The sequence below is a fragment of the Erpetoichthys calabaricus genome, chromosome 2, assembly GCF_900747795.2.
Source record: "Erpetoichthys calabaricus chromosome 2, fErpCal1.3, whole genome shotgun sequence".
Lineage (NCBI taxonomy): Eukaryota > Metazoa > Chordata > Cladistia > Polypteriformes > Polypteridae > Erpetoichthys > Erpetoichthys calabaricus.
In genome coordinates, this window is record NC_041395.2 from 74,274,098 (window position 1) to 74,289,061 (window position 14,964).

The window sequence follows — 14,964 nt, forward strand, 5'->3', positions numbered from 1 at the left end:
GGGCCTGGACATGTGGGTAATTGGTGCTGCGGCACTGGGTTGTGTGCTTCACTGTTGTGTAAATATTCTAAATAAATATGTCTGGGTGGAAATCAACAATGTCTGTCTGTGTCCGGGTTGTACCCCACAATTGTTAAATAAGCCACCTAGAGAAAACAACATGCTCACACATGCCCAAACACATGAACTGAAGACACACCTCACTACCCCATGTATTGGTCAAGAGTCCAGCCCAGTAGCAGCTTATTTATAGGCTAATATCACACTTGTGATATTGCGATACTGTGGTATCAACAAAAACTTGCACTAAGAGACATGCAAAAAAAAAATTAAAAGTTAAATAAAGCTTTTACTCCTTTGATTACCTCTTCTCAAACATTTCTAAGAGCTTATGTCATGGCAAGGAATCTTGTTTCTACAAGACAAACAAAGGGAGAGGAAGACAATTCATAGGACTAGGTGCTACAAACATGTGAACTAAATATAAGCCAGCACCAGAGAATATCTCTCACTCTCTCCATGAGTTTATGTGGAAATTAGCATTATTGGCAGATGTATTAAGCTTAATGTACATGTTAGATTATGAATATTAATGCATATTAGAAGTATAGCTAAAAGCCTAAATAAATATAACATTTAAAATGTCAAAACAAAAACCTCTCTTTGAACTATACATTTAAATTACTTAATAATAGCATCATATGAAACATCATTCAGAGACTTTACTAATTAAAGACATATTACTTTTAACATTACCACAGACACTGGTTAAGGGTGATGTGTATCACTGTAGTTGAGCAGGAAGAGTCAGTGTTTTCTAAAACAAAAAAATGGAGCTACCAGAAACCAAATAAACTTGTGCAAAATAACATGTTCAGAAATGTGACTGAGGATTTCTGCCACTTTCCTCTTTATATGGAATGAGTAAGAACCGATTAATACTTAAGTGTTAGTCTTTCACAAAATAACAAGACTAGGCAGTTCAATTGTTGACTCACTGTTCGGGAGGTAAAAAGGATGGCAATAAAACATTCTGCTGAAAGCATTATTATGTTTGACACCAGACATTGGCAGAGCTCTTTTTCCCCTAGAACCATTCACCTTCTTACAGCAGGATGACAAGTCAACAAAAACTTCTTATAGGTCTTTGGGAACTTTTTTGTCTGAATTTCTGTGACTCACTCCTGGCAAACAGCCCATTTTCAGAGGAATGGTCTAGAGCATCATACTATAAACCTATCCCAAAGGAAAATGTAATTTAATCAAACAGACACACAGCTGTCTTGTGAATTTCTATAACATGCTAATACTTCAACCTCTATAATTACTTAGTTAAAAAAATTACCTCTTGCTAAGAAACTACTTAAACTATATATCTTTAAATGTATAAACTAAGCAAACAGCAAAATGACTAGTTTAAGAGGCTGCATCCATATAACACTGGTTAAAATCATTTTTAGTGTTTATTGCCTCATTGCACAAAGATATGTTAAAAGTCAGTATTAACATACAGTATGTACAGTATTATTTTTTAGTTTTAAACTTAATAGAAACTTCACCAGTTTTAAGCCACCCACTTTTTTTATCCACTTATCCAGAGCAAGTTCATGGTGCCGCTGGGGTGTATCTCCGCAATCATCAGGCTCAAGGCTAGAATATCACTTGGACAGGGCACCAGCCCACTGCAAGCAAATCAGTTATAAACAATACCTAATCAGCAGAGCCACAGAAAAAACATGCACTCTTCGGATCTTTGCATATTATGTGGGATCAATTGTTAAAACCATATTTGACATTGTTAAAAGTTTTGAAAGATTCAACAATTTGAAAATAAAACAAAATTATAAGTATTTATCCTATGAAGTTAAAGTTTTTTGATATTTAATATAAATAGTAGACACACAAAGCAAGAATTTGTGTATTCATTTGGTTTGTGTACTGCTAACTGATCACAACATTCTTTTTCATATGGTTAAAAGCAGGAATTAGACACAAAATATATAATCATCATCATCAACAGAGAAAAAAAATGTATATACTTCCAGAAAGTTTATTTAAGCTCATTGACACAGCCACAATAAAAAAGAATTAATGACTTTAATTCTCCTAGTTAAGGACTGTATATGAAAATTAATCAAACTTCAATTACAACACCATTAACAGCCTTGCTACATTGTTTTAAATACACAATGGCAACCCATAAAACAAGTCTGCTAAAACAGTGAACAAGAAGAACACATTTATAAACACCAAGTAAAAGCTTCTTGAACTTGACTGTACACTGAATATTACAAAAACGCAACCTATTTAAAATGGCTGACTATGAGAAACGAAACAATTTAAGGTAAAAAGGAAATTTCTTCAGTTGTGCTGGAACTCCCTAAAAAAGTATTGGGTAGCTGGTATTCAAATGAAAAAAAAAAGTGTGTTTAAATCCAGGCATTTACTGGTATGGGTAATTCAGAACCTTATATGGAAGAAAATATACTAAAATATTTTTTACCAGAAGAGAGCACACTTTATAAGCATTTCAGGATGCAAGAAGATATCTTGTATTATAATGTTGAAGTCAGTCCAAAGAAGAAAAATTTTTTTCTCATATGGTATTCAGCATTAATAATTTCAAAAGGTGTTACTAGGGCATCACTCAGAACTGTTCCATGTAGAAAATTTATGACTTTTTTTCAGTTAATTAAACAGAGGGATGATTTTAATTAAAGCTAACCTACCTCACTCTGATCTCCAAAAGCAAATGGACCTGTGATAATTGTGAATATATTAAATGATGGACAGTGTTCTGGCAATTATTCTAGGACATGTCAGATAATATTTATATAAAAGTAGATTACATGCAGATAAAGGTAGACACAGACAGAATGAAGAGTGCAAAGTGAACTTGCTGATACAATGTCTGTGGCTAAGCAAAGGTCTTCTCCCTATGAAGGCAGTTTTGGCACAATTCACTTTGGGACTTCCATGATATTCCTCTGTAGCATTCAATTCTCAAACACTGTTTATTCCTTATCCAAAAAGTAAAATATTGTTCGGTAAATATACTTAGAATTCCCTAAGAATACTGACTAAGAATATGTTTATATTATATAGGTGTGTGAATTTGCTTCCAGACTTGGAAACTGTGAAATGTATTCAGAACTATAACAACTGAGGAAAGGCATTTTGATCCTATAGGTATACATAGGTAAAATGCAGTACAAAAAGCCTAGTGATAATTCTAAATCCATCTACTGTACAGTATTCTACCTTACTTTTAGCCTGCACTAGCATGCCACCTGATTTTACCGAGACTTCTGTCTGAGAAGATTAACATGAAAGATTACACTAAATAGGTTACAATATCAAGGATTGAACATTAAGGTACTCAAATAATGCTGACAGAGAAATAATTATAGAAACTCATTCCCTTTAAATAGGCAGTCAGATTAAAGAAAATAAAAAGGCAGGGCTATTAACCTCCACCCCTAAGATGACTCTGCCTGGAATAAGTGTTACTTACAGTATATACAACTTACCTGGTTTTCTTTTTTATGTAAATACTAAAAAATACTATTTGTGATATATTACAAAACAATGTAGAATACTTATTTCTTACTAAAGTTGGTGAAGTTTCAGCAAGGGTTTTCCCCCATGTGTCACTATAATAGCATGCAAAAATATGGGAAACAGTTGCTTCATTCTAAAATCCTAAAATCTAAATCATAGATTTATTTATGTACTTTTGCCACTGCAATTTAAATGCAAATCATCCATCTAAAAAAGCTTTGTTTCTGATCAAAGTATTTAAAATTAAAATGCTTCCTACACCAAATGAGGACAAGTGAAACCAGAAATCATAACAGAAGAATGACTACCAAGCAAAGCACTGAAACTGTTGTGACTAAACTTTGCTCAGAACTGCACATGCTAGCCCTGAAGGAACATTCCAATGTCTTGGCATGATAAGAGTCACAGCTCATGCAGTGTCAAGATTCACCTCACTAACAACTCTTAAAAAAAAACATTGCCTTTTAAACATAATTAGGGAAGTTGTACCACAGAAGCAATAGCAACTAATACCTGGTTCAGATAACATCTTGGTTGCTGAGCATCAAATACAGTAGAAAAATAAATAATAGCCACATTGTATACAGAAAACATTAAACATATGACCAGCACTGTAAAAGCTGAAATTTGATCTTAAACCTAATATACTAATGGACATAATGTGTCTGAGCTTTTTTCCAATGAAGTGACTCCTAATTGAAAAATAGCAAATTTCATGAAGTAAAAGAATGTTTTCAAATGATTATTTAACAAAATTTTATACTCTGAGCTGTGGATTGTTTTAATTGACTGTATTGCTTCTAAAAATTAATTTCTGTGTGCTTTTTTCCAATGAAGTGACTCCTAATTTAAAAATAGCAAATTTCATGAAGTAAAAGAATGCTTTCAAATGATTATTTAACAAAATTTTATACTCTGAGCTGTGGATTATTTTAATTGACTGTATTGCTTCTAAAAATTAATTTCTGTGGTATCAGTCATATAACAGATGCCACACCCAAAAAAAAAATGTTTAATGAGGTAATTCAAGTTAATAGCATATCTTTGGATTGCAAGCTTAAAAGCCATGCAAAAGAAAAGAAAAATAAATTCTAAACAAACGGCAAAACATATTCACCAAGAGTCTGTGTTAGTTGTACTGAATTTTCAAAAAAGTATTTAAAAATAATATTTGGTGAGTAGTAGTCAAAATATTTGATAAACAGAATTTGAAAGTCTCGTGTAAATATTAAAATCTTTTGTATATACTGTAGTAAGGGAAATACTTAGTATTGATTGAATACTATATACTGTATTGTCAAGCACTCGTTAATAATGAATTTTTATATCACATGTGCATTTTTGCTTTTTAAATCTGCATTAATTAAAATATAATTATTTGAAATTACCACTTAAAAAGCCAACACATAGTGAGAGAGTAAAAGTAATCAAAGATTACATTGAAATATAAATAAAATAAATATGTAAATATTTTATAATCGCATTACATTTTTCTTAGTACCTTCAAGACACTGAGCTGCCTCCTCCTCAAGAACCAGACTTTCCATGCAGTCAATCTCCCACTGATATATTTCATTTTTCCACAAGACTGGAACGAAAATGCAGTATTTGCAGCTATGAAGATTGTAAAAAAAAATATGAATATTATATCACTTGCCAGAAACTATTACTTGTAAACAAATTTTATTTAGCTTTTGGAGACATTAAGCAAAAAGAAAATCAATCACATGTAACTGAACCTCAGGGCACTGGTACTGTACTCTCTTCACTTTTTACTCTGTTTATTATGTAAACAGTATACTCAGTTAATATTATCAGAAGAAAATATGACTCAATAACCCTAACTGGCACTTGTTTATTTGTTTCACTTTGTCATGTGTCATATTTTTTCCACTGTGTGTTTGAAAACTTTATACAATCATGTCTCAACTTGAACTGGCACCTCTTTCAAAGTTCAATGCATGAACACAAAGTAGTTAAACACCTCTAACAAAACATTTCACCTTTTTATATTCTTGCTCATACTGGCTCAACATACTCTGCTCTGTCTTTGCAACAATACATTAAGAAGGGATTATTTCAATCTATAAATAAACAGAAACAAGTGCAGGAAGCAAATATTGTACCAACACTGAAAACTGATGAAACTTCCCTATAACACAAATAATAAAACTATAAGATGAAAGTAATTTTTTTGAAGTTGAAGCTGACCATCACCATGAACTTCAAACAATGCACTGGACATCATAACTTAAGCTAGTTTAGGGTTGCGGGGTGTTGGAATACATCCAAGCAATAATTGTCATAAGTCTGAGGACACTGTCACTATTACATGGACACTAACTCAGAGCCATCTTCAATGTCAGACACCAGGAGAACTTTAGAAGTGTATCTGACTGATTTTAAACATCAAGTATAAAAAGAAGAACCTACATTATAAAACAATATAAGACTAGATATATAAAAAGAGTGACAGTCAAATAAATAAATAAATTGCAAAGGTAATACAGTATACTGTGGAGGCCAAGCACAACTACAATACAAAACTACTACGTAAACATAAGGGTTATTAATATCTTAATTTCAGGAACTGCAGAGCACTAAAATTGCAACTTTACTAATGTGCATTACAATCAAATACACTGCTTTCAACTTTAAGACTACATATGTTTCCAGTAATATGGTGACTCTTTGTACTTGAGAAGAGGAGGAGATTTAACCTCAGTTGTACCATACCTCTGTCACAAGTGTTGAAAAACAGATTACTAATGAAATAAAATCATATGAGCTTGCCCAAAACAATACTCTAGGCCAGACTACTACAATAACAACTTGAGGGGTGTCTGATGATCTGATCTCAAATTAAATATTACTTTAAGAAGGAAGGAGGGGGAATATACACACACATATATACTAGTCCCAATTACTGTTTGCACGGTTTGTGTGAATGTGGACTTTAAGCTCTAGTTTGTATTCAGAAATTTTAATGCAGATATTCACTTGTAATAAGCTAGCAGGAAACAGTAGCTGAAAACATGGCAGGCATAATTACTGGCTGCACAATGCCCAAGTAATCTGCTGTGACAGATATGGAGCTGGGTGAATACTTTATATTAAAAAAATGCCTATTTTAAAAAGTCAGTCGCTTCTGTCATCCCTTTGCAAATTCATTAGGCTGATTTGTGCAACAAGTTATAGAAAAACTGTCATCACGTGAAGAGAATTATATTTTTGCATAAGAAAAAGGGGAACTTCTGAAGAAAACAAATCATGCTTGAGTACAGTATTTGCACTGTCAACTGATTAGTATGAAATGTTATGTCTTGAGTATGATCCTCATCTAAACTACTTCACAAAGAGAAACATTTTAATGCAGTATTTTAAATCACTGAATCGCTGTTAATGTGCCTATTATCTCTCTCTCACTAATTGTTAGAGAAACAAATACTGTTGCACCCATTTCAAAAAAAACTTTGCAGTTATTTCTGGTATAGCCTAATATGAATATTAGAATATACTGTAGATTAGTAAGTGTTTTCCACATTTAAATATCTAGATAAAAACTAAGATATCCTCACTAAAAGTTGCCATTATCAGCTGAAATGATACTAACTCTTCATTCTGTCTGATACTAAAAAGTAGCCATATTGCTTGAAAGGAATGGCACTTTATTTAGATTTTACCTTGTAACTTTTATTCTTATTTCTTATATACATACAAAATTGAATTTTGGACTGTTTGAGCATCACACAAAAATAGTCACACCTCTTTCTACAAAAATTTGCATTTATTTTAGCCTAACACAAAACATAGGCTAATATAATTTGAGACTGCCCACATAATGTCTAGGAAAAAATAAAAACTGACAACCTCACTAAAATTTGCCATTTTTGATGGACCTATATGTCTCAATATCTCAATATATTTTACTTCAAAAGAATTAGAAATGACTGAATAACAAAACAATGCCAATTTCAAGAGTTTATATTGACCACAAAAATTACTTAGAATTTGTAAATATTTAAGCGTGTTGAAAAAGAATAAGAATTTTACATTTGCTGTTCAATAACTCTTAACAGCTGATTGTATCAAAAATGTCAATGTCAATTTATGGTACATTTAAAACAACATCAGTAATGCTGTAGCCAAAGTGTTTCACATTAAAACATACCATAAACATAAAAATAAAAAATACAATAGAATACAATAAAACAATACAACCAGCAGTAAACTGAAAAAAACAAAAAAACAAATGACTAAGAGTAGGGAACCATCAGTATCATTGACGGTCACAGAAATCTAGAGAATAGAAATGTGCCTTCAATGTAATTTTAAACAGTTCAACTTAAGGTGACTCCGTAATGTAATTACCGTAAATACCCGCATATAGGACGCACTTTTTTTCTTAAGAAGTAGGCCTAAAGACCCAAGTGCGTCTTATACATGGATACTTTTATTACAAAAATTATAAATCTATATATAATTCACCGAGCCCCGCCCACCAACAATTCACTACGCACGACACGACAGAGCCCCGCACGCCAAATCTAACCCTCCTCCTGCCACACATGCAAACTATTTTACACGCTGCACACAGCAATTCCCAAACGTGATTACGGTACACTTCTGCTGCCACACACGCAAATTGTTTTACACGCTGCACACAGCGATTCCCAAACGTGATTACGGTACCTTTCTGCTGCCACACATGCAAACAATTTTACACGCTGCACACAGCGATTCCCAAACGTGATTACGGTACCCTTCTGCTGCCACACACGCAAACTATTTTACAAGCTGCACACAGCGATTCCCAAACATGATTGTGGTACCTTTCTGCTGCCACACATGCAAACTGTTTTACACGCTGCACACAGCGATTCCCAAACGTGATTACGGTACCTTTCTGCTGCCACACACGCAAACTATTTTACACGCTGCACACAGCGATTCCCAAATGTGATTACGGTACCTTTATGCTGCCACACACGCAAACTATTTTACACGCTGCACACAGTGATTCCCAAACGTGATTACGGTACCTTTCTGCTGCCACACATGCAAACTGTTTTACACGTTGCACACAGCGATTCAAGAAGTGTTCAGTCATCAATAAATAATTATGCGGTGCTCGTTTATTACCATATAATACCGTATCAGAAATATATTATAAAAATTTCAAATTACAATACCTTATTCATCAATATTTAATCCTCGTCATCACTGTCCTCATTAAACAAAGCATCCCACTCCTGTTGTGCTATACAGTCATCATGATAGTCCAGCTCTTCCTCCTTTTGGTCATCGTCATCGTCGTCAGCGTCGTCCATCCAAAGAATGTCGTCTTCCGTGCCGTCTAACATGTTGCTGATACAACATTTCTTAAATCCCTTCACCACGGTCTTGATTGGCAATTCTTTCCAGGCGTCTACTATCCATTGGCAGATTGTAGGCATGTCGACTTTCCTCATGTTGCCGCCCTTGGTGAAAGTGTGTTCACCATTAATCATCCATTCTGCCCATTTTTTCTTTAGTGCTGCTTTGAATGGCTTATTCACGACGGCATCCATCGGTTGCAGAATACTGGTCATGCCGCTGGGGATGATGACGAGGTCTGTATTGTGTCACTTCAATCTGGATTTAACATTGTCGGTTGTATGGCATCGGAAGGCATCTAACACCAGCATCGATCGTTGTTTCCCTAGAACACCGTCACGTTTCATCCATACTGTTTTCAGCCAGTCGTCCATCATGCTTTCATTGAGCCATCCTTGTTCTTGCACCCTGACTATCACACCACTCGGGAACTTGTCTTTGGGCATGGTTTTCCTCTTGAAGATGACGTACGGTGGTAACTTCGCACCATCAGCCATACACCCAAGCATCATGGTGAAACGGTTCTTGTCGTTTCCAGTCGATCGCATAGTGATGGTCCTTGCGCCTTTGATGTTTACTGTGTTCTCAGATGGCAGGTCGAATGTCAGCGGAGTTTGGTCGGCGTTTCCAATCTGGCTCATGTCGTAGTTGTATTTCTGACGCATCTTGATGACATAACTTTGAAATTTTGTTAATAACTCCTTGTGGTCGCTGACTAATAGTAGTTCTTCATCTTATTGAAAGCTTGTTTCTCCCAAAGAATCTCCGACACCAGTTCATCAACGCCTTGAATTCTGGGATGTTTTGCTCTTTCGCCAATCTTAGAGCATGTAAACGAACGGTAGTGGTGCTGACCCCCAGGCAGTCACGACGGATATCTTCAATCCATTTAATGAGCGCCTTTTCCAGGTTAGGGTGGTGAGCCTTCGAGCCTCTGTTCGCCCTCTTTACCTTTCGCATTTCCTTGATGGTACTTTCGGCTTTTCTCCATTTTCGGATTACAAATTCTGTCGGACCAAACTTCCGCTCAGCTGCCCGGTTCCCGTGTTCTTTCACGTACGTAATCACTTCCAGTTTAAACTTTGCAGTATAGCTCTGCCGTGTTGTCTTCGCCATGTTGACTGGGTAATAATGAACAACTACCGTACCTCTTTAAAACTACGTAATGGGATATTGGACTTTATGATTGTGTGCGCATGTGTCAGTGCCTCTCATTCGCCTTCGATGGCTGTGTGACGGGACAGAGAGGAGTGGTTTGAATCCAATTTGAATTTCAAGCTTTGTTTTCAAGCGACAGTCGTTAGCAGTGCTGCAATTGTAGCTACTGGGGTATGCCTCAGTCCGTGCGCAATTTGCCGTTGCCCCCGCACTGGCATTTCACACCATTTCAAATTAAAGAATTTTTCAGATGTAGCGTCGCTAATACTGTATCGATTTTGGAGAATGACACGGTGTTTGAAAGCTCATTTTACTATACATCCACCTGTATGCCTTATTGTAACATTTGGAAAGTGTTTTATTTTGAATACAGTAGCCTCCCGCTTAACTACGCACCCGTTTAACTATGCATCCCGGTTAAGTACGCATATTTTTCCCTAAAATTCTGGGTTCAAGATTTATTAGTTAAACATGTCATGAATCGTTATTTCGCAAAGGTTTTGAAGTTTCTTGCATTTGGCTTTGAGGGAGACAGCCCGGATCTTGCTCTGAAAGGATTCAAACGATTTCTTAAGATCATTGAATGTATCATCAGCTTCAGTTTGAACTTCAGAGCAGAGCAGCTAATCCTCGATGTCGAGAACACGCTATGGCCCTCTTACTGGGTGCAGACGTTTTGCTTAGCTTCGAGATGATTTTGCAGCATTGAGACTCATTTAGACGCTTGCCGTTTGGTTTCTTTGACATCGTAGTGAAATGCAAGCTATTTGGGAGTGGCGGCTAAGTATGCACAAACTTCGCAGGTTCAAGTTGCGTACTTAAGCGGGAGACTACTGTATTCATGTCACCGATACGTCATTTTTGCCGTCTAGTACCGGTATGTTTCTGGCTCTTTGTTGTTGTTCAGAGATACTCCAGCCTAACACAAACACATGGATACAATCACTGGCGCTGGCGGCAGCAGCTTTTAATTAGTACCCCGGTAACACAAAATCAGGATGCATCCTATAAACGGGTACACAGGTTTTTCCATGGTTTTTAGAGTCAAAAATCCACTGCGTCCTATACATAGTATTGTCCTATATGCGGGTATTTACGGTAGGTAAAGAATTCCACAGAGAAGGGTCAGCAGCTCCAAAAGCCCTGTCCTCCTTAGTTTTACACTTAGTACAAGAGATCACAAGAGACAACTGACCGGTAGATCCAAGCTCTCTGGATGGCTGGTATATAAACACACAATTCATATAAAGAGGCAGAGTATACCTATGTAATGATTTAAAAACCAGCAGCAAAATTTTAAAATCAGTTCTAAAGCTAACTGTCAGCCAGTGTAAAGAGGCTAAAATTGGAGATACAGAGGCAGATTTTTTTGAGTCAATCAAAAAATGAGCAGCAGCATTCTGAACCAGATGCAACCTGCATATCAGGGATTTACTGATCCCAGAATACAACAAGTTGCAGTAATCAAACTATCAAAAATAACTCAAAGATTCCAAACTTGATATTTGCAGAAGTCCATGAAAGAGCAAAGAAGTTCAAAACCAATTTGAGCTTTGGCTGCAGGATTAACTATCAGCACTTCTGTTTTATTATAATTTAGATCGAGAAAACTGTCAGTCATCCAGTATCTTAGTTTTTCAAGACAACTGTGCAACAGATTCATTGTAGAATTGCACACATGAATATAAACTACATATAATCAGCATAACAGTGAAAAGAAACATTAAACATCTTATAAATACCTCCTATAGGATGAAGATATATAGCAAAACAAATGAGGACCCAAAATGAAAGTCACTGAGAAATGTCTACCAGTAAGATATGACCTGAACCAGTTAAGAGCAGCACCTTAAAAGCTCCATCAGATGCCAAGGCATAATAGCAAGATCTCATGATCAACAGTGTCAAAAGCTACAGAAAGGTTTAGGAGGACAAATACTGATTCCCCACCTTAGTCAGTAATAAGAGAGCTGTCATTAAATACTTTCAGAAGGGAAGTCTCAACACCATGATTATGCCTAAAGCCAAATTGGTGTATCTCAAATAAATTATTGAGAGATTATTCTTTCTAATATTTTAGCCAAAAACGGCAATGAGGAAATTGGTGAAAATTAGCTAACACTCCAGGTTCTACAGTAACTCTGTATCATGTTTAAAAAATGAAGGCACAACCTCAATATATTTATAAAAATGTATTTATTTATAATATCCAACAATACTGGGCCTAGGACATCAAATGCCTCCAGTAAAAGACATTCCATCTTTTCTGAATGTTCATTTTTTGATGAACAAAAAAGGGCTTACTCAATTTTTGTCTAGAGCATAATACTAAGCAAGCAAATTACCTATTTTTGATGATATCCATGCTTGAGCTAGAATAACAAGTCTTTTGGAAATGGATGGGTGGATGCTTCATGGAAGAACGTTGCCCAGGAAGGAGGAGGAGGGTGTGTGTGTGTGTGTATGCGTGTGTGTACTGCTTGACCCTTTTTTATTTCTCAGTGACCAAGAAATACATTATGACCTGTGGCGCCACTTTGGGTTCTTTGAAGGGCTTTAATCCCTGATCTCAGGTGTCCCTGATGTCAAACAGCCCTGCTCTCAACCCATCTAATAAATTTGGCTTCTAACCCCTGGAACTGTGTTCTGTGTTCCAAATAGTCGTTAACAGTGTGAAAACTCCACAATCCCAGATAACCCAGCCTAGGTCTACAACACTATAACACCATGAGGAAACTCGACAACAGCATGAAAACTGTATGGGGGAACACCCCAGTCCCCCATCCACATCACGAAAACTCCATCGAGGTTCCCTCTACTAACTAACAGCACAAAAATTAGATGAGAAACATGTCTCCACCACCCATTTTTCCATTTAACACAAATCTTAAAGTGCCAGCATTATCATAGTGGGGGAGGGGGGGGGGTTGGGCTAAGACCCTAATAAGTGCTACAACTAGTGATGCCCCTGGTTATGTCTGTAATACATTCTACACATCCTGTAACATTTAAGTATTATTTCTGAACTATAAAGGTAATTATTATTAAATGTTCTACAAATTGCTCTTTGTTGCAAAATTACTTCTATTACTCTAAATCTTCACAGTAAAATAACTTAAGGGGTTAATAATAAGTTCAGTGGCACTAGATGCTAAATGCTAAAAAAATATGTCTTTCTGCAGCAAAAAGGAGGTCTACTTGTAATGCAGGTTTCTATCATTCTTAGTGGCAAATTTGGGTCAATCAGTTAGTCTTTGCATAAAACTGGCAAAACACAAGTGACAAGCATGTCCTCATTACAACTGCTATGGAGAAAAATAATGAAGTATAACACATGCTTTCTCTTTTGTTTGTGTACTAATATTTGATTTAAATACTGCTCAGTGGGTTGGTAATAGATTTCATCCACGTGTAACCAGCAACAGAATGATTACACCTCCAGGTCTAGAGTCTTCCTTTTGCATAATAAGGGATGCAGTGACTGCGGTGGGTTGGCACCCTGCCCAGGATTGGTTCCTGCCTTGTGCCCTGTGTTGGCTGGGATTGGCTCCAGCAGACCCCCGTGACCCTGTGTTCGGATTCAGCGGGTTGGAAAATGGATGGATGGATGGATGGGATGCAGTGACAAGACGACTCTCATAGCAACAGTTTAGCTTGACAGACTTGTAAAAATTTCTAGTCTCTTGTACTTTGCCTGTTACTGGTCCTATACTATCTAGGAAAAAAGATTTTAAGCATTTCAGACAGGAACACCAATATCCCTGAAAAAACAAAACCACTTCCCAAATTTTTTCCCAGGCTGTTGTCAAGTTTTTTTTTAAAAAAAAAAAGTACACAAAAAGAGTAATTTCAATCTGAGGGAAAATATTTTATAATCTGTTTGACATGTTTATTATTGTCAATGCAGCCCCTTTTTGTTGTTATCTACCTCTCATACTAGAAATTGGGAAAAGGGTATGGGCCAGGAGAAGTTATAGTGCTTTCAACTGTGACGTAATTTAGATGCTTCTTTCTCATCAGGTACATTATTATGACCAAGGATATGACTGAATTCTTGCAAAATAAGATATTGAGATTTTATTACACTCTCTTGTGGATACTAAATACAACTCTCCACTGGCTAGGAGTGTCATATTGAGCTGCTGTTGATTTTGATGTTGATTTTGGATTGCAAAAAATAGTGCCAGACAGCATCAGCTCAAACTAGAGGCATAACAATTACTGATCACCACCTAAAAGAGCCACTGTCATTTTCTAAGACTCTTTATTAGAGTTTGATACATACAGGACCACAAATTAAAATGTTAAAGAAAGTCACTCTTCCTATTGACATGATGTCCTTTGTGAAAAACTTATGAACCACTGCCTTAGTTTATTATTAAGTATTATTAACTTTACATGGCTAAAGCTTCAAGCAGGGTGTTAAAAGTACAGGCTACACACACATATTAACACACATTTTTTTTTTTTCATTTAAATGTAAAATATATAGCTCCAAACTCACTTACATACTTTCCTTTACACAAATAGCTCAGAATGTGTATTTATGGATATTATAAAATCACTCACATTTTTCAAAAAGTATAATTAAACAAGACAGAAAATGTATACATGGCATTGAATTCAAGAGCATTTCGGGACTTAGTTTACTGTTTAGAAAGTTGGATAATTTTTTATTTTGGCTTATTTACTTATAGATAGACATCTTATTTTTGTTTATGAAATATTTTTGTAACAAATTAATCAAATTTAAAAATAACAATGATAACAGATTGCAATTACCTACATTTGAAAAGTGCATAATATACATGTTTTTAATAGGATTTTGCAACTACTATAGTTAGTTGTTTATTATGGTTGTTTATGGCT

The 14,964-nt window shown here is 35.7% G+C and overlaps 1 protein-coding gene across 2 annotated transcripts in view; it reads right to left on the minus strand.

The window, feature by feature from the left end:
• The window catches only part of si:ch211-266k8.4 (carabin), a 347,171-nt gene that overhangs the window by 223,383 nt on the left and 108,824 nt on the right, over positions 1 to 14,964 (minus strand). For both annotated transcript variants that reach the window (XM_051922773.1, XM_028793921.2), the window contains exon 10: positions 5,063 to 5,175. In XM_051922773.1, the coding sequence (XP_051778733.1) occupies positions 5,063 to 5,175 (113 nt within the window). The remainder of the gene's footprint in view (positions 1 to 5,062; positions 5,176 to 14,964) is intronic.